Below are 25373 nucleotides of genomic sequence, written 5' to 3'. Positions count from 1 at the left end.
ATAAACTACAAGGACCTTTTACGAGATGAGGCATTTGTACAAAGCATTTTGGCATTATTTACACCACATTTATTTAGTAGGTGAGGCCATCACTGGTATACTTGGGACAAATCGTTTTAATATGATACACAAGACAATTTGTAGCTGTGAGGCAGTTTGAAAGACGCTTGGTACAGGCAGTTTACGGTCAATTTACATGTTTTCAACACAAAAGGCTTGCGTTCAAATCAGAGTTGAGGGTGCTCCTTTTCATGACAAATGGTTTCAGAAAATAATTTAAGCTATTAAGCCATCTTCAAAGTGAAAGCCCTAAACTTCTTGTGGTTCCAGGTTGACCTCGACTCGCGTCACATGGGCTGGGTGACGAGTGAGCTACCCGGCGGGGATCACCACGTGATTAAGGTGGAGCTAAAAGGACCAGAGAACACCTTGAGGGTGCGGCAGGTGAAGGTGCTGGGCTGGAAGGAAGGCGACAGCATCAAGATCGTGGGACAGATCTCGGCTAGCATGGCACAGCAGAGGAATTGTGAGGCTGAAACTCTGCGTGTGTTTCGCCTCATCACCTCGCAGGTTTGTCTTACTTTTAGGCACTCATGGCTCAGTCTGTGATCTGTGGTACAAAGAAGTCTTTTTTTGTGTGTACACTTAGGTTTTTGGGAAACTAATTTGTGGGGATGCAGAGCCCACTCCTGAGCAGGAAGAGAAAAATCTGCTTTCATCTCCAGAAGGAGAGGAGAAGGTTTGCACTGATATGTTCAGCCATATACTTCTCAAATGATTAAAGTCACCTAATTTGATGGATTTTGCATTTTATTATTTTTTAAAAGGTTCCGTCAGACGCAGACCTCAAAGAGCACATGGTTGGCATCATTTTCAGCAGGAGTAAACTGACCAACCTGCAGAAACAGGTCAGCTTCAAGACAGTTGAAGTTTGCATTTCCTCCTAAGGAATAATACCTGTGTGTAACGTGTCTTTTTTTTTTCCAGGTGTGTGCACATATTGTTCAAGCCATCCGCATGGAGGCCACACGCGTCCGGGAAGAGTGGGAGCACGCCATCTCGAGCAAAGAGAACGCCAACTCACAGCCCAGCGATGACGACGCTTCCTCGGACGCCTACTGCTTTGAGCTGCTGTCCATGGTCCTGGCACTGAGTGGCTCCAACGTGGGCCGCCAGTACCTCGCGCAGCAGCTAACACTTATGCAGGACCTGTTCTCGCTCCTGCACACGGCATCCCCGCGAGTGCAGCGACAGGTGGGCAACTGCCGTGTTCAAAATACAACATTGTGCTGAAGGATGGTGCAATACACAATCAATTGTTATTATCGCCTTATTATGACTGCTTGTATGCTCCTTATCCCAGGTGACATCGTTGCTCCGCCGCGTCCTTCCTGAGGTGACGCCGGTGCGACTGGCCAGCATCATCGGTGTTAAGTCCCTACCGCCGGCGGACATCAGCGACATCATCCACTCCACGGAGAAAGGTGACTGGAACAAGCTCTGCATCCTGGACATGTTCCTGGGCTGCATTGCCAAAGCCCTCACCGTGCAGCTGAAGGCTAAAGGCACCACCATCTCGGGAACGGCCGGCATGGCCGCGGGTAAAGGGGTCACCACCGTCACGCTGCCCATGATCTTCAACTCCAGTTATATCCGGCGGGGCGAGAGCCACTGGTGGATGAAAGGATCCACTCCTCCTCAGATTGCAGAGATCATCATCAAACTGGTCAAAGACATGGCAGGAGTAAGCTACTTCCTTTCTAATAATTCACTAATTGTGACCACACTCATAAGACATGTCATGTTTGTTTGCAGGGCCAGCTTTCAGACGCGTGGTCACGTGTCACCAAAAACGCTATAGCTGAGACTATCATAGCTCTCACCAAAATGGAGGAGGAGCACCGCTCGCCTGTACGCTGCATCGCTACCACAAGGGTATGAAACACTGATTTAACATGTAAGGGAATCCTATTCCTCTCTCGATGGTATTATCTTATCAGTATGTTATTCCCTTTTTAATGTCTGTGCTAGCTCTGGCTAGCCTTAGCTTCCCTGTGTGTGCTGGACCAAGACCACGTAGACAGGCTGTCCTCTGGTCGCTGGATGGGCAAAGATGGACAGCAGAAGCAGATGGTGAGATGACCAACATTTTAAAGTGCCTGCAGAGGTAGATAAAGCTAGGGACTATGAAAAATTAAATAGAGGTAAATGCAGCATCTACTGTAGATAGATATGTAAAACATGAATAAAACAAGTAGGTGAACACGAAGACGAGGCAGAATTCATGGACAAAAAAACAAAACTGCTCTATTAATTAGAATTATGACACCTGCTACTCTGTATTGATTATAAAATACAAAGTAGAAAAAAAATTAAAACAGCACCCTCATCCTTAATGCAGTCTTTGCTAAATAGGATGTTAGCATTCTGAACTGGGATTATGCAGGTGAGCTTTAAATTGCTGCTAAATTGAGCAAGATCCAGATGTTGAGAAGAAGTGACACATTATAATTGTGGAGATTATCAACTAAATTGAATGACAGGATCCTCTGTAGGACATACCCATCATTGCCACAACAATAAATGCTTTTCTTCTTGTTCCACAGCCCATGTGTGATAACCACGACGACGGCGAGACGGCGGCCATCATCCTGTGCAACATGTGTGGCAACCTTTGCACCGACTGTGACCGCTTCCTACATCTGCACCGGCGCACTCGCTCTCACCAGAGACAGGTCAGCATAATGCTGTACTATATCATGTATTATTGCATTAGAAAATTAGTGTTCAGTGCTATAATTTTTTTTAATACTGTCATTCTCAGGTGTTCAAGGAGGAAGAGGAGGCCATCAAGGTGGACCTCCATGAAGGCTGCGGTCGGACCAAGCTCTTCTGGCTCATGGCTCTGGCCGACTCAAAAACAATGAAGGCCATGGTGGAGTTTAGGGAGCACACAGGTAAAGACATAAAACACAACACAGTAAGATTCCCAATTAACCTTCTCTGGCATGTTTTTTCTAGGTAAGCCTACTTCCAGCAGCTCGGATGCATGCAGGTTCTGCGGAACAAGGAATGGAACCGAGCTATCGGCGGTGGGAAGTGTCTGCTCGGACCCTGACTGTCAGGTGAATTGACACAGATTGCCCTTTATGCTGCAAAAAGTGACATTTAAGCAAGATTATAGTACTGACCCAAATAAAAGACTAAACATTTTTTTATTAAATTAAAATTAAAGATAGTAATAAAATACTGAATAAAAAATTAAAAAATGCAAATAATTTTTTTTTATTTATTGTATATTTTAGCATGGGTTTTCCGCATTGATGGCTGACTTTAGTTAATGTCAATTCTTGTTTTTTTTTATAAATAACTCGCCCAAAGACAGCTGGGATAGGCTCCAGCTCCCCTGCGACCCTTGTAAGAATAAGCGCTAGAAAATGAATGAATGAATGAATTCTCCATTGCCTGCCCTCAGGAATACTCCAAATTGGCATGCAGTAAGACCCACCCTTGCGGACACCCATGCGGTGGCGTCAAGAACGAGGAGTCCTGCCTGCCCTGTCTGCATGGCTGTGACAAGAACACAGGCTGCTTGAAACAAGACGCAGACGACATGTGCATGATCTGCTTCACCGAGGCGCTCTCTGCTGCCCCCGCAGTACAGGTCAGCTACACACAAGAATCTTTTTTTTTTTTTTATCTTTATATTGGTTTCTCAATATTTGTCTTTTTTTATTATTATTCCCAGCTGGACTGCACTCATGTATTCCATCTTCAGTGCACCCGTCGTGTTCTCGAGAACCGCTGGCTTGGGCCCAGGATAACTTTTGGTTTCATGTTGTGTCCAATTTGCAAGGTGAGCTTACCGGACACGATTAAATATCTCATCTAAGTGTGTTGCCCAAAATCTAGCTTTGATGCTGGAATTTAGACAGTTTAAGTGCTTTGATTAAGCCCGACCGGAAACACGCTGTTTTGTGTGTCTGTAGCTTTAATGCTAATGAGTTGTTTTGAGTTTGTTTCCAAGAAGCACTAGTGTACACTTTATCCACTTTGGACATAACCCCCTGAAACCACAGAGCCTTCATCTGTGATATAGTTGGAAGAATTTTAAGATGTGTAGTGAAGCCTGATTTATTCTTTCTTTCTTCAAATAAAAAAAAATAGTTTACACATTTAGTGCTCATAAACAGGCTGATGCAAGTGACTGTTAGAACATCATTAACAGATACTATAGAGAGGATGTTATATTTCAGCCTCTGTGCTTGTGTCATTTTTACGCCGCCCCACAGAACAAAATCAACCACTCTGTGATCAAAGACCTGTTGGACCCCATCAAAGAGCTCTACGAGGACGTGAAGAGGAAGGCGCTGATGAGACTGGAGTACGAGGGTCTGCATAAGAGCGAGGCCATCACCACTCCAGGCGCACGTTTCCATAACGACCCTGCGGGCTTTGCCATGAACAGATACGCGTACTACGTCTGCTATAAGTGCAAAAAGGTACCACATAAACTAAATGGCATTTAAATGCATCTTTAGTGACACTGTTTTATTTTGAAGGCCTATTTTGGAGGAGAGGCCCGTTGTGACGCAGAGGCAGGACAAGGTGACGACTACGACCCCAGCGAGCTGATATGTGGAGCATGCTCAGATGTCTCCAGGGCTCAGGTGGGTTAAATTATACCCGCAACCACACCCCTAATGATTTATAGCGTGTGTGTAATTGGAGTCCCCGTGTCCTCACGTAACGTAGCACTGGATTAATAGATGGGTACTCACAGGACTTAAGTTCTCAAGGACCAAAGATGGCATCATGTCTAAATGATAAATGACAATTTTAATTTGATCCGAGCCAAGTTGTTGTTGTAATGTATCGGTACTATCCTCTGACCAGATGTGTTCCAAACACGGCACGGACTTTCTGGAGTACAAATGTCGATACTGCTGCTCCGTGGCCGTGTTCTTCTGCTTTGGCACCACACACTTCTGCAACGCCTGTCATGATGACTTCCAGAGGATGACAAGCGTCCCCAAAGAGGAGCTACCACATTGTCCCGCAGGTAAAGACCAACTCAGCTGTCCTACTTGCTCATACGGTCGTACAAGTCAGCAGTTTGGGAGGCACCATCCGTCACAGTGCCAATGTCAATCTTATGTGTTTATTTTTTTACTCCAAAATATTTGATCTTTAAAAAAACGTCTGATTTGTTTTCATGTTTTCACCCCAGCTTTAGAGGTTCCACGTTTAACTCCTCTAACTAACTTTCCCGCTGCCCTTTTTTTTTCGCCCCCAGGTCCCAAAGGCAAGCAGCTGGAGGGGACAGAATGTCCTCTCCATGTGGTCCACCCGCCAACAGGGGAGGAGTTCGCTTTGGGCTGTGGGGTGTGCAGGAATGCTCACACCTTCTAAAAACCCAAGACCTTCTACCTTTGGCGAACCACTTTATCCACTGTGATTTCTGGCTAGATCGCAAGCTGTCAGCTGCTGTGAAGCTCAGCACGTGAAGCTTGGCGTCGTCCTGCGTCTCCAGCCCCTCTTGGGATAAAACGGGTCCAGGTTCCTAAGGCTAGCCCAGAGTCCTCAGGTGTGCTCTCCTATACCAGTCAGTGATCCAGAGTAACCTGAAAAAACAAGCAATGATTTATTTAAAGAAACAAAAAGAAAACCTGTGGTGTGTTTGCATGCGGCCGTTGTATTCCCTCGGCTTCTATAGACGTTGCACACCTCCTCATCACCCGGATTTAAAGACTTTTGTCCAAAAAAAAAAAAAGGAAAAGAAGAAACAGGCAGTATTTCCAGCTTCCTAATTATCTTACATTTATTGTTGTACGTAAACACTTTTGGTAACCTTGTACAGTATTCTCAACTGTCAAGTGCATCGTGAATTGGCAACAAACATCATTGGGGGTAATAAGACTGTTATTGTTTGGAAGGAAAGTAGTGTATGTAATCTTGTGTATATATAATACTCTTCAAAAATGGGCTGTATTGCTACTTCTCACTTTCTTTCATCATTCTGGTATTATGTTGGAGCCAGAACTTTTAATGAAGTGCAATACTGGGTGTGCCTCCTATTTTGCAGCTGTTTAAAAAAACAAAAACAAACAAAAAAAAACTATGGAATGTATGTCAATAAAGCCACTGTACATTTTTATACAGTAGAAGCTCCCTGCTCTTCGAATTATCCTCTTCTATTGTCACAGCAACAAGCAGCCAACGATGATGTACATCTTATTTATAGTACCTACCAAATCTTAACAACAAACCTCAGCAAGACATCACATTGAAGGCGTCGCACTTCACACCAAATGATGATAATGTACATTTGTAACACTTTTCCCCAATATGAAAGAGGCCTGATGTTTGGTTGTTTTTTTTTGTTGGAGGGGGAAAACAGCTGCTATTATATATATATTTACATATATATATATGGATAAATATATATATATAAAGCTTAATAACTTGTCAATCTGCTCTGTAATAACTGTGGTGGATGGAGTGGAATGGTAATAATAAACCAGGTTGTCTGTTTGGCAACGTTTACACATTGTCTTTTATCTCAAGGACTCTTAACATCAACCCAACGGGACAAATGTGGGTTTCTTTCGGCTTTTTCCCTGACTAGGGGGTCGCCACACCGGATCTTTTTGATCAGCATACTGGTTTGCGTACAGGCCCGCCCACGAGTTCAGCTCAAAACTTGGGAGACACTGGTTTTACAGCAACATTGCCTGTCCTATCGGTTCTAAACCGGTTTTGTTCCGGGACTCACCATCACCCCACAATGACAAGCAGTGACCCAAGTTGTGAACATTTTTCAACTCAACTAATTTCAACACATTTTCAACTAACAAACAAGACCGTGTGATGCATTCAAGGACACTGGGTAATTGGTGCTTTTGTTTTGTTTGTATTTGTGTTGTTTTTTTTTTTTTTTGCTTCAGCAAAGACCTGCAATCCACCAGTTGAAAATCACTGCTATAGGATATTGGACTAGTGTTGTTGTGGAACGTCCTTAAAAATGTCACACGGAGGATGTTTGACTAGCAATAGGTTCTTAAAAATAGCAAAGAGCTGCTGTCACATTAACATGATCTTTTACTTGGGTAGACACTTTTTTGCTTACATTGGAATGTTTTCTGATTTACTTTACGGCTGCACGGTGCATGAGTGGGTGGCACGCAGGACTCATGGCTAGGAGACAGAGTTCAATTCCAGCCTCTGCCATCTCCTTGCGGAGTTTGCATGTTCTCCCTGTGCATGCGTGGGTTTTCTCCGGGTACTCCGGTTTCCTCCCACATTCCAAAAACATGCTAGGTTAATTGGTGACTCCAAATTGTCCATAGGTATGAATGTGAGTGTGAATGGTTGTTTGTCTATATGTGCCCTGTGATTGGCTGGCGACCAGTCCAGGGTGTACCCCTGTAGAAAATTGTCACATTACAAAATACTACAGTATATATATCCAAAGACAAAAATCCAAAAGGAAGGTTAAAAAAATGGCACAGAAATTATTCCAAAAACAAAGACACAGGAACCATAGGTCAAATGCTTAAGCTTTGAAATGTGGGAGTTTTACAAGACTTCAACTTGACAAGTACCAATAATCGTGTTAATCGCATCTTTCTCTTATGACTAACATTGTGTGGACCCAGGAATAGCACTTATTTAAAATTACGAAATTGTCTAATTATTTTTTTTTTCAATAGTGGGCTTGCTTTAGCCGAGGGGCCATATGTTGTTGACACCCCTGGTCTAAAGGTTAATTATAATAATGTAGATATAATAACATCGTAGATTGACAAACTAGGGGGATATTGGGTATGGCTTGATAAGGAATAGGAATAGTGAGTGATTGGGAAATTTACATGGCTTTGCAAGCCGTTTAGAGCAAAAAGTGGCGTGCTGTAAACTGCCATACATGCGTGACTGGGCTGCTCGTGCGTGCTGCCATTTTGCTTTATTCCCACAATGCACCGCACGTCTCAAAAACAACACTTCGCCATTTCAGGCTGAAGGGGGCCGCTTGCTTGCCTGAGACACCAGTTACGGATTTAGGTCAACCCCATCCGAGGCGACTCCGTGGCCGCGGAACTTCATTTGAAAACACCCCTGACTTGCGTGTGTGTTTTTTGTCACTTAACACTTGCCAACTGTTCTCCGATGCGTATTTTTTTGCTGGGCCGAATGGTCTTTTCAAGCGTGGGCCCGGGCTGAGGTGTCAACTCGGTTGTCGGATTTTGCTGCTAGCACGCTAGCTGAGTGTAAACAAGGTAGGTTTGTGGCGCCGAAGCGGACATTCGACTTGACTGGGAAACAAATTAAGTAGTACAAATAGCGACAATATAGTACATTAATTATATGTGTATCTGTTTTATTGGTCAACATTTCTTTGGAGGCATATTTGCACTGCTGAATAACTAAGAAGCTAACTAAACATAATATTGCCATTTCACTTGGAGGTGGTTCACATAATTAAAATAATTGTCAGTGTGTTGCTTATATTTGTCAGCATAACGTTGTGTTAAAATTTAAAAACATACATTACATATCAGGCCATCTGCTAACGCGTGGCCTCAGTCGGGTTCGTGAACGTTACAAGCTACTTTTTAAATATAATATGGCCAACTTTTTAACTCTCAGTATATTCTGTTCTTGCCAATTCATAAAAAAATACTTTATATATCACAAATAAATAAACTGTTACAGAATCCAAAATTAACTATGCTTGCCTGAACTGACTGACCCAAAACATGGGTAGACTACACTCAGTCAGGAGCTCTAGAAAGTGTAAGTTAACACTGTTTGGTTTTGTAGTGCAGGATACTAACTGTGTCAGCTTTGCTTTTTCTCCTGTAGTTGAACGAGAGAGACAAAATATAAGATTATTAGGCACTAAACTAACATGAATGATGACCATCTATATCAAATTCGTAATGGTAACATTGATATGTGGCAATAAATGCCAAGAAAATGCTGGCTGCCCACAGTCTCTTCTCGGATGACGTTTAAAGACACATGCTAAGACCAATAATTTCCATTTTGCACTGTTGGATCTTGGAGTTTTAAGTAGAGATTCAAAATACAAAAGGAAGAAATGTCTCTTTTTGGGTAAAATTTGAGATTATTTTATTTTGCTGCCCTCAGTCTTCTCTTGGATAATATTTGCAGACAATCCCTAACACACATTTGCTTCTCTCAATCTCTTTTTGGATAAAATTTGAGGACATTATTTTATCTGGCTGCTGCGTCTTAGTTCTTTATATTATATTAAACTCCTCAGTCTCCATTTTGCTGGAGCTGCTTTGTTTTTGTGCGCCCTTTCCCTCTTGAGTAAAAACGGTCCACATTTTCAGTGTGCGCTTGGTTTACTTTTTTCACTGCAGCACCAAATCTGGACTTGAGTGACAGTGACTTAAATGTAATCATGTTTTAGATGAAGCGGATGAAAGGCGCCAAGGAGGACAGCAATGGCTCCCCAAACAAGAGCCCGCCCGAGGCTCGTAAGAAGATCCGTAAGCAGTCAATGGCGGCATCAGAGACTGGCACCTTGCCGGACTCTAACTGGGCTCGCCTACCCCAGGAGCTCCTCCTCCACATTTTCCAGTATCTGCCACTGCTGGACCGTGCCTATGCCTCTCAGGTGTGCCGTGGGTGGAACCAGGCCTTCCACATGCCTGAACTGTGGAGATGCTTTGAGTTTGAGCTCAACCAGCCCGCAAGCTCCTACCTGAAGGCAACGCATCCAGACCTCATCAAGCAGATCATCAAAAGGCACTCCAACCATCTGCAGTATGTCAGCTTCAAGGTGGGAGCACACTGTGTTAACAATTTTTTACAAGGCTAAAAAAAGACCTCAAAACATCTGTTCTTAATAACCTTTTTATGTTGCATTGGTGCTCACCAGGTGGACAGCAGCACCGAGTCTGCTGAGGCAGCCTGTGACATTCTTTCCCAGTTGGTCAACTGCTCATTGAAGACCTTGGGGCTCATCTCGACAGCCAGGCCCAGTTTTATGGAAGTCCCAAAGGTATGGTTAACATAATCTGTCTACTGGGTAATCCTGTATGTCTTCTTTCCCAATTGCGGGATGTTGTTTTTATGGTCGGCTTATGTTCCTTCTTTCCCAATTACAGGATGTTTTTTATGGGTGAACAATTAAAGAAAAAAAAAACATCTTCATATGTGTTTTGTCTTAACCTATTCAACATTGTTAGTTGTGTACTACCAAGAATAGTAACCTTGGTTTGTGTTCCTTCTGTCCAGTCTCACTTCATCTCCGCCCTGACGGTGGTCTTTGTCAACTCCAAGTCGCTGTCGTCACTGAAGATTGACGACACGCCAGTGGACGACCCCTCCCTCAAGGTGCTGGTGGCCAACAACAGCGACACGCTCAAACTGCTCAAGATGAGCAGCTGCCCTCACGTTTCGCCAGCGGGTATGTGACAATATTGAGAACGCGACACAGGGATGCTTGACAAATGGCTTCCTGAGAGCAGAGGATCTGGCATTTTACTCGCATGGGCCTTTTATACAGAAACATTGCTAAATCAGTTTTTGAACTTCAGCTTGCTCTTGCTTGCAGTTATGTATAGTGGTTTAGAAACACTTCAAAGGTCTTTTGTGTTTTCAGGTATTCTGTGCGTGGCGGATCAGTGTCATGGCCTGAGAGAGCTGGCGTTGAACTACCACCTCTTGAGCGATGAGCTCCTGCTCGCCCTGTCCTCGGAGAAACACGTCCACCTGGAGCACCTACGTATTGATGTGGTGAGCGAGAACCCGGGCCAGCACTTCCACACCATCAAGAAGAGCAGTTGGGACGCCATGGTGCGCCACTCGCCCAAGTTCAACCTGGTCATGTACTTCTTCCTCTACGAGGACGAGTTTGGGCCATTCTTCAACGAGGAGATCCCCGTCACACATCTCTACTTCGGCCGCTCCGTCAGCAAAGAGGTGCTAGGCCGCGTGGGACTCCACTGCCCCCGTTTGGTGGAGCTGGTGGTGTGTGCCAATGGCCTGCGCCCCTTGGATGAGGAGCTCATCCGCATCGCTAAGCACTGCACCCAGCTGTCAGCTATCGGCCTGGGCGAGTGCGAGGTCTCCTGCAGCGCCTTTGTGGAATTTGTCAAGATGTGCGGCCGCCGCCTCTCTCAGCTTTCCATCATGGAGGAAGTGCTCATCCCGGATCACAAGTACTCTCTGGACGAAATCCACTGGGAGGTATCCAAGCACCTTGGCCGGGTTTGGTTTCCGGACATGATGCCCACATGGTAAAAGAATGACTCGGGTGTGGCAGAGCCAGCGCCAGCCGGGCAGGGGTGGAAACTTAGCAAACTCCTGTGGAGTGAAGTGCAGGAAGAATAACGCAGATCCCAAGTCACAGAAACATGACAGATTCTGTGCCTGTTGTCTTGAATATGGAAAAATGCTGATGAAGCAAACATCCAGCCACGGAACTCATCATCAGGCTTCTTCCCAAGAGGAAACCTTTTTATAAAGAGTTCAGGAAAGTGATGACTCAGCACATAATTAGTTGCACTACCACTTAAATTGCAGGTCTGCAGCACAGTATGGCATTGAGGGGCAGTTTTACAAATAAAGCCTATTATGCTTCTGCTTCATGACGTCCCCGCCGATGCCACCTTATCTTTTTATCTCTTTGTGGCGGTGGAGTGAGGGACTGTCAACTCTTCCGAAAAACGCCCGGGGTCGTATTTTCGGGAGACTTAACACTGTGAGCATCCACAATTCTCATCGACCATTTAGCTTTTTAGCTTTGTCGCAAACAAGCAACGCCACTTAATGACAAGTGTTATTGGATCTGGAACTAATTGATGCTTTATATCAATCACTGTTATTGGTAATATTGATCGCAAATAGAAGGTTTTTGCAAAGGTGGGCTGTATGCCATCTGAACGAGTCATATACGCACAGGAAATGATGTCCTATAAGTGGACCAACCACAGCCTTTACGGCCTCCGGGTTAGATTTTTTGTGAGGTTCATGTCAAGCTACGCTGGAGGGTTTGGAGCCAGGGGAGTGGTCCTCAATACGGGCATAATCCAGGCTTTAAGTGGAAGAGTGGATCTTTAATGTAAAAAAAGCTGACACCGTAATGACAAACATGGCCATAGGAGATGTAGGAAGTCAGAAATGTGTAAATATACGCCCATATTTGTCATGTGAAAGTGTACAGTGTTGCTCCTTGCCATGGAGATTTTCTTTGCTCGTTTTGATGTTTTCTTTTTTTTCCTTGGCTTTCCAGGCGAATGTCATTTAAGTTTTTTTGTAGTAGAGGCAGCGTTTCCCTAAGCACTTTACGTGAATACCAAATGACGCTAATTCCTCTAAAGCATATGATCTGATAAATGTATAGAAATCTACAATTTTCTGTGCGAGATTGCTTATAATTAGCCAGGTTATTGGCTATTTGCTTTTGATGCACAAGTTTCGCCCCGTGCTTTCGGGACGCTCGGGTGCATTTGAATTTCATCTGTACATTCTGCTTTTTGCATCTTCCCGCCCGAAAGCTTTTCTATCGCCAACATCGCAGATAACGGCTAGCAGTGCAAGTTCAGATGAGGGGTTTTTGTTTTTTTTCCTTTTAAGAAGGAAATCTCAAATGTATAAACACGCTGTGTTTGCTTGCAATGATATAGAAATGTACTTATTTCTTTATTTCACCCTGTCAGGATTCATTCACTTCACAACTTGTGCTTTTCTACAAAGTAAGAGCTCTCTAACTTGCTGATGCCAATTTCCCACCGCACAGTACCGGCTTGGCTTGATGTGAATGGAGGAAAATGTGGACCTCAATGGTTAATTTTATCGAAGAGGAGACTGAGAGTAGCTGCAGCCAAGTGGAGACTATGGAGTATAATTCTGTAACGCTAAGGCAGCACAGTGACAGGATAGGATAACGTTAGCATGTACGACCTGTGTCTGCTTTTGGCGAGGAGTAGGTACTATGCGGTGGAAAATAACCATCTTTACCATACTAGTTTAACTGTAACTTACTGATCTTTTGGAATTCAAAAACAGTTCAACAAACATTTTTTTTGTGGGGAAATTACTGTATTTTGTTTTTAAATACATGAAGTCCTTTAATGCATCATATAATCAACAGTGGAATATTATATTATTTTTTAAGAACTAGGTGACCAAAGTGCTCCTGTTCCTGCACTGGCCTGTAATAACTAAGGGGAGGTATACAAAACACAATTTTAAATGAGCAGAATTTAATTGAAAAACTTTATTTTTTAATATTTAAGTGTTTTGCTAACCTTCAGGACAAAACTGTTTAAGGAGTGGTAGACGGGCCTTTTAGCAAATGACGTGAGTAATACAGGTGATGAAGTCTAACAGTAATACATCTTGATAGTACAGTACAGTTTTGCAAATATGTCACTAAACGTCTCACAGATCAATCAAAATTGCTTTGCTTTGGAGCAAAACCTGTGTTGACATGACTCTTAATGCTTTTTGTCTACTTTTGCTTTTACTGGTCACTTGGAAAAAATTGGGGGGGGGGGGGGGTAGTGTTGGCCATGTGATCGACTGGTAATAAATAAACGTTTGTGAATGTACGCTCTGCTTCATCTAAGTTTTATTCATTCAAACATTGTCAATTGGGTATTGTTTCAAATTAAGAGGGTTCTTGCTTTTGTAACAGCTTTAAAAAAAACATGGGGTTGTCCAAGCTAAGGTTCGGGGCCTAAAATGAGCTATTTTTTTGCTTTTTCAGTCATATTTAGTATTGATTGTTCTCATTGTATATAAATGCTGTAAAATGGTAATACATGATGTATTTTATTAAGCCTAGTATGTAGAAATTAGCACTGCATTAAGGCAAAGGCACCTCCTCGTAAGTAATACGTACATAAGGAGGCTTCATGGGCAGCCGCCAGTATTCAAAGTTATAGTAGAAGTAGAAGTTCTTGTCCAACACCACCTTTTTGTAAGCCTCTAACATGCTGAGTGCAAATTCCATCATAGACTGGTGTGGTCGGAATGTGTGATAAAAATCCCGAATGTCTGCTGCCAGGTTCTTGAGTGCCGGCTGTCCAAATATGGCAGTGTCGTTGCCCAGATAGGTAGGCTCTCCGCTGTACAGGTAGATTTTGGTGTAGTTGTTCTGTGAGCGGCTGGACAGTTTAGCGCCCAGTTGGGCAAGTTTGCGGTACGTGCGGTGGACAAACTGTGAACAATCGTACGACTCGAACCACACGGTGGCGTTGGGGCCAGGGTCGGAGTGGACAGTCCACGTCTCGTAGTAGATCCCTGTGGAGTTGTCGTCCTGCACCCACTTGGCCATTTCATTAAACTGATTACCTAGAGATTGTTAGTGGGGGTGGGACAAAATGAGTATTATCTTTTATTGTACAGTAATATAAAGTTTATCAACATACAATCATCAAATAGATATCTCAATATTTTTTTCAGTATCGCGATATCGTAGTTGTCATGCCATTGTCAGCCTTCACGATGCTAGGTGCTACCATTCCAAACATGATGTATTTGGAATAGGTGTTTTACTTACCGCTGATCTCCGCTATTTTCTCCAAGGTTCCGTTCTGCGACCAGTGAGAGTCGTCGATGCCGTCAAAGAAGCAGGCCGCTCCTTGGTTGCACCAGAAGGGGGCGTACACCTCAGGTCTCAGGTGTGGGAAAGTACAATTGCCAAGCTGGAAGAGTTCGTACCATTCCATGGTGTAGTTGGCCCCCGTCTCGGCACTACTGAAGCCTATGGCATCGTGCATGATGTGCTAAAAAAAAAGAGGTTATTTGCTTAATCTTATTCACTTATATACTAATAACTTACATATATCTGTCACATTGGACTTACGAGTTTGCCAAGCAGGTCTCCATATTTGAATTCCCACACAGGAGTCTGCAGTCGATACACTGAAATGACGTCGCTGTCCCTCAGGTAGGGAATGCGGCCGTCACGGTCCCCCGTGGGACAGAACGGGTAGAGAGCCTCACAATAAGAGTCCACGTCAGGACGACTGTCAAAGCGTCTGAAGAGGACGTGAGGAGAGGACATGGTATATGGGAATATTTTCATTAACAAAGAAGTAGTTCTGGTTTTGGGGTGCACGACGGATGAGTGGTTAGCACGCAGGCCTCACAGCTAGCAGACCAATCAATTCCACCCCATTTCTGTATAGAGTTTGCATGTTCTTCCCTTGCGTGCATGGGTTTTCTCCGGGTACTACGGTTTCCTCCCACATTTTCCATTCCATAAACATGCTAGGCTAATTGGCGAACAATCCAAATTGTCCATAGGTATGAATGTGAGTGTGAATGTTTTTTTTGTCTATATGTGCCCTGTGATTGGCTGGCGACCAGTCCAGGGTGTACCCCGCCTCTCGCCCAAAGACAGCTGGGATAGGCTCCAGCACCCCCCGCGATAAGCGGTAGAAAATGAATGAATGAATAGTTCTGGTTTCTTTACTATTTCGGTGATCCTGGTCAAAAATGGACACTGTGTTTTAACTGATTAGAGAGAGGACATTTCCTTGATTAAGCTGTATTTTTATGATGTTTGTTGTTTATTCTTGCAATAGTACAACTTTTTTCTTGTAATGTTACAACAGCAACCCTTTTCCAGCAATATTAAGACAACTTTCCTTCAAAAAAATATTACTTCATATTTAGTACAATTACAATTGTTTCCTTTTTCAGTGTGGCTCTTTTGTACATATCGATGCTCAACAAAACACGTATATATTAGAAAAAATCGAATGATTGTTCTCCACAAATAAATGTAATTATCACATTCCGTTTAAAATTCCAAGAATCCCATGAGAATGAATGTGTCTAAAGGAGCTACTCGTGAGTCTAACAGTGGGACATTGTTCGTTTAAATTAAATAAAAATTAATTATGGAGGAACAAGTATTTGTTGTACGTCACTTTTAAAATGTATACTTCAACACTTATATTCAACACTATAACTCTCATTATATACAGATAGTTTGTCGTAAACTGAATTTTTAATTTAAAAAATTATAAAGTTCACTTCAATTTACTGAAGCGATTTCCGGTTACGGTCACATTACTTGAAAGTGCCGTTTTAAGAGAAAAAGTTATGTAATATTTCCTACCTGTAAGGCACCGGCCATATTTGCTTCTTGAATGCAGTGACAACATGAAGAAACACAATAAAGATGAAAAGGAAACAGAGACGAATCTCTTTTCGGGTCATGGCTCGATGCTCACAACATCGACGACAAATGACAGCACCCTCTCTTTTTTTTTCAACGCACTTCCGCATTGTAGGTCACGTGGTTTTGTTGACGAGTTGAAATCACGAGATTGATATTCGCAGACAAAAATAAAACAAAAACACATAATAAAAAGCAATCCCTGACAGATACGCGTATTTAGTTTTAATACATTAGAACCATTCACTGAAATTGGCTTAGTTTTTTTATGCCAATAAGGCACTAAAACAATGGTTGGTCTGTTATACCTTTATGGTCAGTAGAGGTCGCAGGTGTACAAAACGGCAGTTTGGCGACCGCAAAGAAAAACGAAGATGTGTCCTCCTGTCCTGTTGACAGTCCGCCATGCTTAGTCTACTTCAAGTCTGTGGTCGTAACTTACTCACACGCAGCGCCGTTCAGGCAGTAAATAAAAGGTTTTATTCGGCACAGATGAGCAAAAAAGTAGCAGTGGTTTTGGCGGGCTGCGGGGTCTATGATGGCAGCGAGATCCACGAAGCTTCCGCCATTTTGGTGCATTTGAGCCGAGGAGGCGCAAGTGTAGGTCACAAATCCCGTCTATTGTGCTGTGTCGTCAGTTAATGTCATTCTTCTCACGTTTTATCCAATGGATACATTTCCTATCGCTATCTTACATTGGCACAAGACATTTATTGGACCACTCATTTTGACCATGTTCATCATTGGTATTGTATAGGTTAACATGTTCGCCCCCAACGTGGACCAGATGCATGTGGTGGATCACCTCAAAGGGGAACCCTCTCAGGAGAAGAGAAACGTGCTGGTGGAGAGCGCCAGGCTGGCCCGTGGAAACATCCAAGACCTTTCCAAACTTAGTGTCAAAGACCATGACGCCATCATTTTTCCAGGTGACACCAGGGTTAGAGTTTCAAATTAGGAATTGTTGGATTGTGTATTGGTATTCTTGTCTACATTTACACAACAAAAAGAATAAAAAGCTGAAATAAGGAGGAAAAAAAGCTGGTAAATAACAATAAATTAAGATGATAAAATATAGGAATTCCATCCATGTTTGTAATAATACATTTATTTGTTTGAGAAAAGCACTTTTAACTTTTGTTAACCTGATGTCTTCCCAGGTGGTTTTGGGGCGGCAAAGAACCTGTGCACCTGGGCGGTGCAGGGCAAGGACTGCTCTGTCAACGCTGAGGTCAAGGCCGTGCTGGAGGCATTCCGCAGCGAGGGAAAACCCATCGGCCTCTGCTGCATCTCGCCCGTCATCGCCGCCAAAGTGTTCCCCGGTTGTGAGGTCACGGTTGGCTTAGAGAACAACGACAAGTCTGTGGAAACTCTTGTTTGACGTCAATCAATGACATGACAAAAATCTGACTTGAATCTCTGTTTTTTGCTTTTAGGTACCCCAACACAACAGACACAGCCACCGCAATCAACCAGCTGGGCTGCAAGCACGTGAGCACGGCTGTGGGCCAGAGCCACGTGGACCAGAAGAACAAGCTGATTACCACCTGTGCTTTCATGTGTGATGCGCCCATCCATGAAGTTTTTGACGGAATTGGCTCCATGGTGCAGGGTGTGCTCAAGCTGGCTTGATCGATTCTGCTAAAGTAACTGCATGCTGGTGTTTCAGCTAGCTTTCTTGGAAATGCTAAACATATAGTTTCCAAACACAATAAAATAGCACTTTTTTTTGCTCTAATTGTATAGCTGTTGCTCTCTAGAATGGATTGTATGTCTGTGGATTTGAATGTTAGATGCAGAGTGGCTGTATTTACCTGGCAATTGGCTATTTTCATAGCACGGTGTGGCTATATTTATACCCAACTACCACACAAACAGAAATTTAGGATAATAAAAGTTGTGATTGGTCAGTTTTTTGGACATTTCCTGTGTGTATACAACTGTTCAGAGAAAGGCTTATGCCTTTTCCTTTGATTTCTGATCATTTGCATTAAAAGTGATTGTGGTAAGACGATTAGTTCCAACTCCAATAACATCCATAATCCTTTGTCTTTTTTCCCTAAACTCTTTCTGTGTCCAAGGACTTATTTCCTGAATTTGGAAACAATTTATCAATATAGCACAACTAGGTAGAAGTATCAATCCAAACACGCTACTACCAATCCGATACTTAGACGACCCTTGTTATCGATAGATCAATATTTGGATCGATCCCTGCAACTTATACATGATGAATCCATACCTGGTAACTATTTAAGTTATGTGTGTGATTAACTTTACAATTTTATAGTTTCTAATAAGACGGAGAAAGTCTATCATTATCTAAACGTGCGCAATAATACGAAAGTAAAAGAAACATCTTGACACAAAAACCCACCCTCGATTCTGGAATGTTCCATTATTTGGAGGGTGGAGTGTGTTTCGAAAGTTATACACAATTTCTTTGACGTTTAAATGACACTTTAAATTCCTGTAAGGTTTGAAGTGACACACAGAGACTTTATTGTTTCGACAGGTTACAATCATTAACACTAAAGTAATCTACCTTTCTATCATCGGATTGATTACAGAACCAGACTCCCCTTCGTCGTGGTAAAATGGCGACTACGGTGTGCCGACGCGGAAGCGATACAGACTAAAGACCAGCTGTTTAAATCTAGCTGCTTCTCTCACATTCTCACAGTAAAATCAACTTAAATTGTTCCGAAAATGAGTTCCCCGCGTTGGCTGCCATTGGAGTCCAACCCTGAAGTAAGTGTCGTTCTTTTATTGGTTTTAATTAAGTTATAATTCGTATAGAAAATACACAGCATGTGCAGGCTAGCTAAAGTGACGTTAGCATTTAGCACAAGCGGATACCGTTATTGTGGTTTTAATAGCATATAAACAATGCCAGCTAAAACGTTCTATTGTCATTTGTCGTTTCAGGTTATGACGAAGGTGAGTGTATTTTTTTTATTGCATTTATTAATTGACAAGCAAGTAACAAAACAAATCTACAGTGTTGTGACGTGCATAATAATTTTAACGTGTTTATGATCCAAAATAAACTATGTTTTTGCTCATTTTGGCAGACAGTGGATGGTTTCCTATACGGTGGCCCATAGGGTAAACACAGAAATGGTCCAAGACACACAAACACAATTAAACAGATGCAACAGGAATATGCTGCAAATAATAATGCGGCCACATTAAAAGCAAATGCTGTAAATGCCCAAAAGTGCAGCAAGTTCACGGTTCCAAGGGGACCTACCTCTTCTGGGCGTCCTGCTCATGGCTACTCTTTGCTTGTGGGTCCCTGGTCGCTTGGCAAGCTTTCATTTTCTTCTATGAACTTGCACCATTTCTCTCATGCAGTTGTGTTGAGGGATTTGGCCTTTGTAGCATTTCTCTGTTGTATTTGTCGTTGATCTTGCAGCATTTTCAATTTGAAGACTCCCTGTTGCTTGGCATTTACGTTTTGGATCATTTCTGTTCAGAGTTTGGATGTTGCTATCCCTGTTGGCCACTTTAGTTTCCGGTTAACTAAACATTGCTAATTTTGTGCCTAGTTCGTCAATTCTTTGGGCATGAAGCTCAGCTGGCAGTTTGGAGATGTGTATGGGTTGGATCCAGAACTTCTCGGCATGGTGCCGAGACCTGTGTGTGCTGTGCTGCTTCTCTTTCCTGTCACAGAGAAAGTACGTATTACTTGGATAATACAGTAGATCCCTGTCTAACCATGACTTGGCATTAACTCATTTTTCACAGCAGGAAGATGATTTGATAAGATCTAATGTTGTGTAACTGCATGTTTAAGTACAACACTGTATACTGCACGACTGAAATTGTTAGTTTATGTGTAAAGCTTTTTCATAGGTTTGAGAGCAGGGATCACTAACTCCAGACACCATCCAATGCGGACCTTGTTTTACAGTCGTCCCTCCTTATATCACAATTGGATTGGATATCACCTCCTAATATTTTTCAAAAGTTAATATTACATTCATGAGACAGCACCCAACATTACATTACCTTAATTTGCACTGTATGGAGTCAGCAATGGTGGGACATGACATTGTAAAGAAAGGTTCTCCTCCCGTTTAATGTGGAAGTGGTATGATTTTGGCTTCTTACTTTGTCCTTCTTCGCCACTCAGTTTCAAACCCATTGCATGCTCCCAATGCTTTGACTATGAAAATATTAAATTTATTGTGAGGATAAGCGGTAGAAAAGGAATGATGAATGAATATTGATTCCTACTTGGTGGAAAATCACTTACTGTGGTCAGGTCTGGAACCAATTAACCTCAATAAATGAGAGATGACTTTATAGTCAATGAGTTATTATGTATTTTAAGCTTTGACACGGCGCTTCTATTTTTACATTCCACATAATGCTACTCGGCCAATTGAATCTGTGCATTGGCTCTAAATGTTGCTGCCTAAAATGCAACAGAGACAGATGAAAGAGTGAGACAGACAGTATATTGATACAGGGAAAGGAGTGATGGGTACAGATAATAATGGGTGTGTTTATTATTTTTGCCATTCACGGTACTCCTGTTTGTGTACACAAAGCTTCATGGCCTTTTTATCCCCCTGAATGAACCAGTATGAAGCCTATAAACAAGAGGAAGAAGACAGGCTGAGAAAGCAGCCACAGGAAGTCTCTCAGGACGTCTTCTTCATGAGGCAAACCATCGGCAATGCATGCGGAACAATTGGATTGATCCACGCTGTGGCCAACAACCTGCCACACCTGGAATTTGGTGAGTTGTTTTTACAATCAGTCATTAATTATTGGGTAGTGTACAAAACACAGTGTCACAATTACTTGGAAAGGATATCTCTTGTGCTTGTGTTCGTATTGTGTTTTTTGTCATGTTAATTCATACTAGCGCACAAGCCGTCACTTACTAAACAAACAATGGACCTGTTTGTGTACGCATAAAGGTTGGGGATCACTGGAATAAAATACTTTTTGGATAGCAATATTTGCTTTCACCACAACAGGGCGGCAGAAGTGATTGGTTGAGTGTTAAATTTCAAACTACTCTCCTTTAGTTGCACTGAGACAAAATAGTTGTTAAATAAATTAATTACTTGATAAATGAAAATGAACTCGATCATTTTGCCGTACTCCATATATTGCTATACGCAGTGCAACACTGTCTGTTTTCCTCTTCTCTCGCTTCCAAGCAGGCAGGAAAAAAAGTCCCTCTGTATTGGTTCAGCACCATCAACACAAACAAGCCAGTATACCGGATTTATTAGACAATGATAGCAATATAAAAGACAGCTAACTAAACAAACGTCCCACCTCAAACATATCCACCAGACCGAGTTTTTACCATCGAGATGCAGAGCCTTTGTCCTGATGAACACTTATTTAGACATTTGGTCGTCAAAGTAAATAAAAATGGAACAGTGCACAGAAAGTCACCAAATAAAAGTTGCTCTTTAACGCAGTTGAAAAGTCAGTCTTCCGAGAGATGCTGCAAAACGTTTAACAGACAATATGAATTGCCTGTGAGAAAATGCATGTCACAAATGACAATTTATAACTTTACAGAGAGAAAGATGACCTATTAAAGGAAATATTGCATCATTATGATACAGTATTTTAAACACACACATGTGAACATTTCAAAATGTACCTGCATTGTTTTGTGGCTCAAAGTTAATAAATCAAATGCTGATTGCACAATCCGGAAAAAAAGCCTCACATGTCAATTTTAAACGGTATAGGGACTCACAACTAATGAGTAATTAGTGAACAGATGGAATCTGAGCCATACACATGTAACTGTTGGTACATATTGTATATCCTGTACATTTTACCTGTGTTATTAGAAAATAGATACATTTAAAAAATGTGTGTGTATGTGTGTATATATATATATATATACATACACTTAGCCAAATGTTTGTGTTCTAAACTGACACGATATAAGCTTTTAAAAATGATGTATTTTTTTCTTTTTAGAGTCCGACTCTCCTCTCAGGAAGTTCGTAGAAGTCACCTGTAAAATGACTCCGCAGGAACGAGGTGCCTTCTTGGAGAGAGATGAGGTGTGCTTTGTGACACACACACACAAAGTGGTATAGGCATTCAGCTAACAAGTCATCTTTGTGTTTGTCCCAGAGTATTCGTGTCACACATGAATCCAGTGCACAGGAGGGACAGACTGAGGTGTGTGTGTGTGTTTTTTAAATAATCAGAATAGATTGAAAGCATACTATTATTTTGTTTTGTCTTTTGCAGGCGCCGAGCTTAGATGAAAAAGTCAACCTTCACTTTATAGCTTTCGTGAACGTCGGCGGGCAATTGTATGAGCTAGGTGAGCTAATGACTTTTATTGTTTTTTTGTACAGTGGAACCTCAGAAGTCATCGATTTTTGAATAAAGCCATGTTCAAATCACAGTGATATCATGTTCAGGAAGTGTATGTCTGAGGATTAACTCTGGGTGTGTTTGGCTTTTTTAAGGCTCTCCTAAGCACAATTTTTGTTTTTACAATTGTTAGCTTTTTTTAACACTCGTATTACAGATAAAAATGTGAAAAAATATTTGTAATGTAATTCATGTTTACATTAGGTTACGTATTACACATTACTTGTATGACTATGAGCTGTTCGCTTAATACAGATTTTATTATTGTGACAATTAGTTAGTTAATTAGTAGTCAGTCCCTTGGGGGCGCTATTGAGCAGGATTTTCTTTTACTTTTTTTTTTTTCAAGATTTGTAATTTTTTTAATCTACCAATTGTCTTGAAATGTAGAGGTTCCACTTCTGACTTCACATTTCCCAAAAATAACGTGTTTCTTCTCATTTAGATGGCAGGAAACCTTTCCCTATTTGTCACGGAAAAACATCGGGGGATACTCTCCTCGAGGTAAGGAGATGTCAAAACTGAAAAGAAAATTGTTGAAAACTAAACTTTTTTTCATCAAATGCAGGATGCCGTGGAGGTTTGTAAGATCTTCATGGCTCGCGATCCACAGGAGGTCCGTTTCACAATCATCGCCCTCTCCAAAGATTAGTACTGAGGTGTGCCGTGAGCGGAGAAAACACTTCACTGCCAAACATTCTCAAGTGCTGACTTTATCTGCATCATAGCACTGATTTGGAGCAAGCTAACAAAACATTTTTTCAATTGAAACAAATGATTTCCACTAATTACTTGTACGAGTTGGATGAGATTCTTCATGAATCGGAGATGTGCTAGCTTGATATTGCACTAAAATGTTTACATAGCATGTTTTGGCTTTCGGCAAAGGAGAGAAATTGAGCGCACTTTTCACGCCATAGCAGCAAGGAATTGGTTTGTTGTCATTCATAGACAAATGACGGTGTTGCGAAGCGCTTACTAATTAAAGCATGTCTCCACTTTCTCCTCCTCCTGTGTGTCAGGCCAAGTCAAGACCGTATGTCCTTGTGAACGGTGCCTACATTTTTTGTAATAATTAAAAAAAAACAAAAAACTAAATTAAACGCTGAATGTGACATCTCATTGTGTTGACATATGTAAGATGTTGAGCAACAAGTATTCCTTGTGATGTCATTGAAGCGAAATCAACTAAAGCTAAATTGGCTTACAGTGATGATTACATTCATGAAGAACTTTCATAGTCTGGCAATCACTCAGTTTTTAAATGCTATGTATGCTATACAGTCTTTATAATACATACTTAACATAAAAATACATGTAAAAAAGGACACTTTTCAGAGAAGTACATTTTTTGGATTCTTTAGGACCATTTGGGAAATGTCTCTCTTTTTTTTTCAGGTTGCTTCAGTGGCACTATTCCGGCCTGGGGTGTGTGAGCGAACTCACAAACCCTCATTGTAGTCTTAATAGCTGGACCCAAAAATTACTGTAAAGACAACTCTTTCGAGTGTCTATTTTCAGGTCATCAAATCTCATATTTTCATATTTTCTGGTCAGGGAGGTGAGGGAAACCTACCAAACTCTCATCAGGGGTCCCGGCAGGACCCACAAATGGCAGTAAAGGAAAACTATTCCAAGGGTCCCATTTAAAAAGAAACAAACAAAAAAAATAACTGAAACATTTAAAAATAAATAGAAAATCAGGAGTCATATTGTCCTTTGAAAATAATGCATTTCCATAAAATTTTTTGGGGGGGAGTTCTCGAGGTACTCCGGTTTCCTCCCACATTCCAAAAACATGCTAGGTTAATTAGCGACTCCAAATTGTTCATAGGTATGAATGTGAGTGTGAATGGTTGTTTGTCTATATGTGCCCTGTGATTGGCTGGCGACCAGTCCCGAAGACAGCTGGGATAGGCTCCAGCATGCCCGCGTCCCTGGTGAGTATAAGCGGTATAGAAAGTGGATGGATAGTTATGGTGACATTTTCTACAAAAACAATATATTTATCTGTTGTCTATTGATAAGCTTGTTTTTTTTTCCAGAAATTTTCAAGTTGCTTCATTTTATCAAAAAAAAAAAAAAACCCAAAGGTTTTTCTGGTAATTAGACAAACAAATGTGGAGATACAGGTTTGAAGCCAGATAAATACACTTGCATTTTGTTGTTTTTCAGCAAAAACTCAATGCATTAAACTATTATGTTCAGTGAAAGGCATGCATTGCCATAAAAATTGCTGAAAACTCCCCATTTTAACACAGGAAAATACACACAATTTGGAAATAAAGTACATGTTTTTTCATTGGACAGCGACAATGATACTGCTTTTGAATAGATTATCCACCACATATGGTTTAATATACGTATCACTTGATTACTTTATGACACACGCAGTTCACCTAAACGGCCGCTAAGTGTCGCTGCAGGGATAACTGTCGTTGAACGGAAAGTTCAAATCTCTCCAGGGGATCTTTTTTTTATGCAGACATAAAAGGTGAAAAGCTGCACACGCCGATCCACACACGTTTGGAGGCGGACAAAAAGAAAACGTACACCAACTAATGGGAGCAGCATGAAAAGGTAACCGAACAATAAGTCGACAGGTGTGTCGGAGGCTCGGCCAGGTAAGTGTGATGCGATGCAAAGGAATGCTTGACAGTTACACCTTGCAGTCATTGTGTGCGTGTGCAACACAACAATAAAGTACATTTTACTTTTTTTTGTTTTTGTTCGCTCAAGAAGATCAGCAGAGATCACCTGGTCCACTTGGAGGATTCCGACCATGGTTTTTAGGACTTAGGAGGAGGAAGAAACGTGGTGGACTTGT

The 25373-nt window shown here is 41.9% G+C and overlaps 5 protein-coding genes across 18 annotated transcripts in view; 4 read left to right on the top strand and 1 right to left on the bottom strand.

The window, feature by feature from the left end:
• Positions 1-6553, top strand: part of mycbp2 (MYC binding protein 2) — a 57072-nt gene extending 50519 nt beyond the window's left edge. For all 13 annotated transcript variants that reach the window (XM_058083133.1, XM_058083129.1, XM_058083132.1 and 10 more), the window contains 16 exons: positions 331-570; positions 650-739; positions 828-908; positions 988-1254; positions 1364-1744; positions 1816-1935; positions 2032-2133; positions 2607-2735; positions 2825-2957; positions 3022-3125; positions 3476-3664; positions 3749-3856; positions 4293-4502; positions 4563-4670; positions 4897-5062; positions 5297-6553. In XM_058083133.1, the coding sequence (XP_057939116.1) occupies positions 331-570; positions 650-739; positions 828-908; positions 988-1254; positions 1364-1744; positions 1816-1935; positions 2032-2133; positions 2607-2735; positions 2825-2957; positions 3022-3125; positions 3476-3664; positions 3749-3856; positions 4293-4502; positions 4563-4670; positions 4897-5062; positions 5297-5412 (2544 nt within the window). In that variant the 3' untranslated portion in view covers positions 5413-6553. The remainder of the gene's footprint in view (positions 1-330; positions 571-649; positions 740-827; positions 909-987; positions 1255-1363; positions 1745-1815; positions 1936-2031; positions 2134-2606; positions 2736-2824; positions 2958-3021; positions 3126-3475; positions 3665-3748; positions 3857-4292; positions 4503-4562; positions 4671-4896; positions 5063-5296) is intronic.
• Positions 6554-7983: 1430 nt separating this feature from the next.
• On the top strand, positions 7984-13545 carry fbxl3a (F-box and leucine-rich repeat protein 3a). Its single transcript, XM_058081172.1, has 5 exons — positions 7984-8276; positions 9440-9811; positions 9911-10033; positions 10270-10441; positions 10637-13545. The coding sequence occupies exons 2-5, from the start codon at positions 9440-9442 to the stop codon at positions 11275-11277; spliced, it is 1308 nt and encodes a 435-aa protein (XP_057937155.1). The 5' UTR covers positions 7984-8276; the 3' UTR covers positions 11278-13545.
• A 47-nt stretch (positions 13546-13592) lies between these two features.
• cln5 (CLN5 intracellular trafficking protein) lies at positions 13593-16367 on the bottom strand. Its single transcript, XM_058081173.1, has 4 exons — positions 16112-16367; positions 14849-15023; positions 14543-14768; positions 13593-14334 (listed from the first exon to the last, which is right to left on the bottom strand). Exons 1-4 carry the CDS (start codon positions 16279-16281, stop codon positions 13847-13849), a joined length of 1059 nt encoding a protein of 352 aa, XP_057937156.1. The 5' UTR covers positions 16282-16367; the 3' UTR covers positions 13593-13846.
• An 89-nt stretch (positions 16368-16456) lies between these two features.
• On the top strand, positions 16457-18081 carry zgc:162944 (uncharacterized protein LOC569993 homolog). Its single transcript, XM_058081174.1, has 4 exons — positions 16457-16771; positions 16929-17100; positions 17332-17530; positions 17608-18081. Exons 1-4 carry the CDS (start codon positions 16577-16579, stop codon positions 17801-17803), a joined length of 762 nt encoding a protein of 253 aa, XP_057937157.1. The 5' UTR covers positions 16457-16576; the 3' UTR covers positions 17804-18081.
• Positions 18082-18793: 712 nt separating this feature from the next.
• On the top strand, positions 18794-23262 carry uchl3 (ubiquitin carboxyl-terminal esterase L3 (ubiquitin thiolesterase)). 2 transcript variants are annotated; one of them, XM_058081175.1, is made up of 9 exons: positions 18866-18922; positions 19100-19111; positions 19723-19851; positions 20765-20921; positions 22139-22224; positions 22298-22345; positions 22418-22493; positions 22992-23050; positions 23115-23262. In XM_058081175.1, exons 1-9 carry the CDS (start codon positions 18881-18883, stop codon positions 23196-23198), a joined length of 693 nt encoding a protein of 230 aa, XP_057937158.1. In that variant the 5' UTR covers positions 18866-18880; the 3' UTR covers positions 23199-23262. The 2 variants fall into 2 exon arrangements, with proteins under 2 accessions (XP_057937160.1, XP_057937158.1); XM_058081177.1 differs by lacking the exon at positions 19100-19111 and having other exon boundaries at positions 18794-18922.
• The last annotated feature ends 2111 nt before the right edge of the window (positions 23263-25373 follow it).

Source organism: Doryrhamphus excisus, chromosome 9, assembly GCF_030265055.1.
Source record: "Doryrhamphus excisus isolate RoL2022-K1 chromosome 9, RoL_Dexc_1.0, whole genome shotgun sequence".
NCBI lineage: Eukaryota > Metazoa > Chordata > Actinopteri > Syngnathiformes > Syngnathidae > Doryrhamphus > Doryrhamphus excisus.
This window is presented reverse-complemented; position numbering and strand designations above follow the sequence as displayed.

What these genes read in the sequence shown, in the direction of transcription:
- fbxl3a (XM_058081172.1), top strand. Translation starts at nt 9,440, where the DNA reads ATGAAGCGGATGAAAGGCGCCAAGGAGGACAGCAATGGCTCCCCAAAC. An exon ending in TGCAGTATGTCAGCTTCAAG is followed by an intron (nt 9,812 to 9,910) that starts GTGGGAGCACAC and finishes GGTGCTCACCAG; the next exon opens with GTGGACAGCAGCACCGAGTC. An exon ending in CCCTCACGTTTCGCCAGCGG is followed by an intron (nt 10,442 to 10,636) that starts GTATGTGACAAT and finishes TTGTGTTTTCAG; the next exon opens with GTATTCTGTGCGTGGCGGAT.
- uchl3 (XM_058081175.1), top strand. Translation starts at nt 18,881, where the DNA reads ATGAGTTCCCCGCGTTGGCTGCCATTGGAGTCCAACCCTGAA. An exon ending in CCTGCCACACCTGGAATTTG is followed by an intron (nt 20,922 to 22,138) that starts GTGAGTTGTTTT and finishes TTTTCTTTTTAG; the next exon opens with AGTCCGACTCTCCTCTCAGG. An exon ending in CGGGGGATACTCTCCTCGAG is followed by an intron (nt 23,051 to 23,114) that starts GTAAGGAGATGT and finishes CATCAAATGCAG; the next exon opens with GATGCCGTGGAGGTTTGTAA.
- zgc:162944 (XM_058081174.1), top strand. Translation starts at nt 16,577, where the DNA reads ATGCTTAGTCTACTTCAAGTCTGTGGTCGTAACTTACTCACACGCAGC. An exon ending in TGACGCCATCATTTTTCCAG is followed by an intron (nt 17,101 to 17,331) that starts GTGACACCAGGG and finishes ATGTCTTCCCAG; the next exon opens with GTGGTTTTGGGGCGGCAAAG. An exon ending in GGCTTAGAGAACAACGACAA is followed by an intron (nt 17,531 to 17,607) that starts GTCTGTGGAAAC and finishes TTTTGCTTTTAG; the next exon opens with GTACCCCAACACAACAGACA.
- cln5 (XM_058081173.1), bottom strand. Translation starts at nt 16,281, where the DNA reads ATGCGGAAGTGCGTTGAAAAAAAAAGAGAGGGTGCTGTCATTTGTCGT. An exon ending in GAGACCTGCTTGGCAAACTC is followed by an intron (nt 14,769 to 14,848) that starts GTAAGTCCAATG and finishes CTTTTTTTTTAG; the next exon opens with CACATCATGCACGATGCCAT. An exon ending in GAAAATAGCGGAGATCAGCG is followed by an intron (nt 14,335 to 14,542) that starts GTAAGTAAAACA and finishes AACAATCTCTAG; the next exon opens with GTAATCAGTTTAATGAAATG.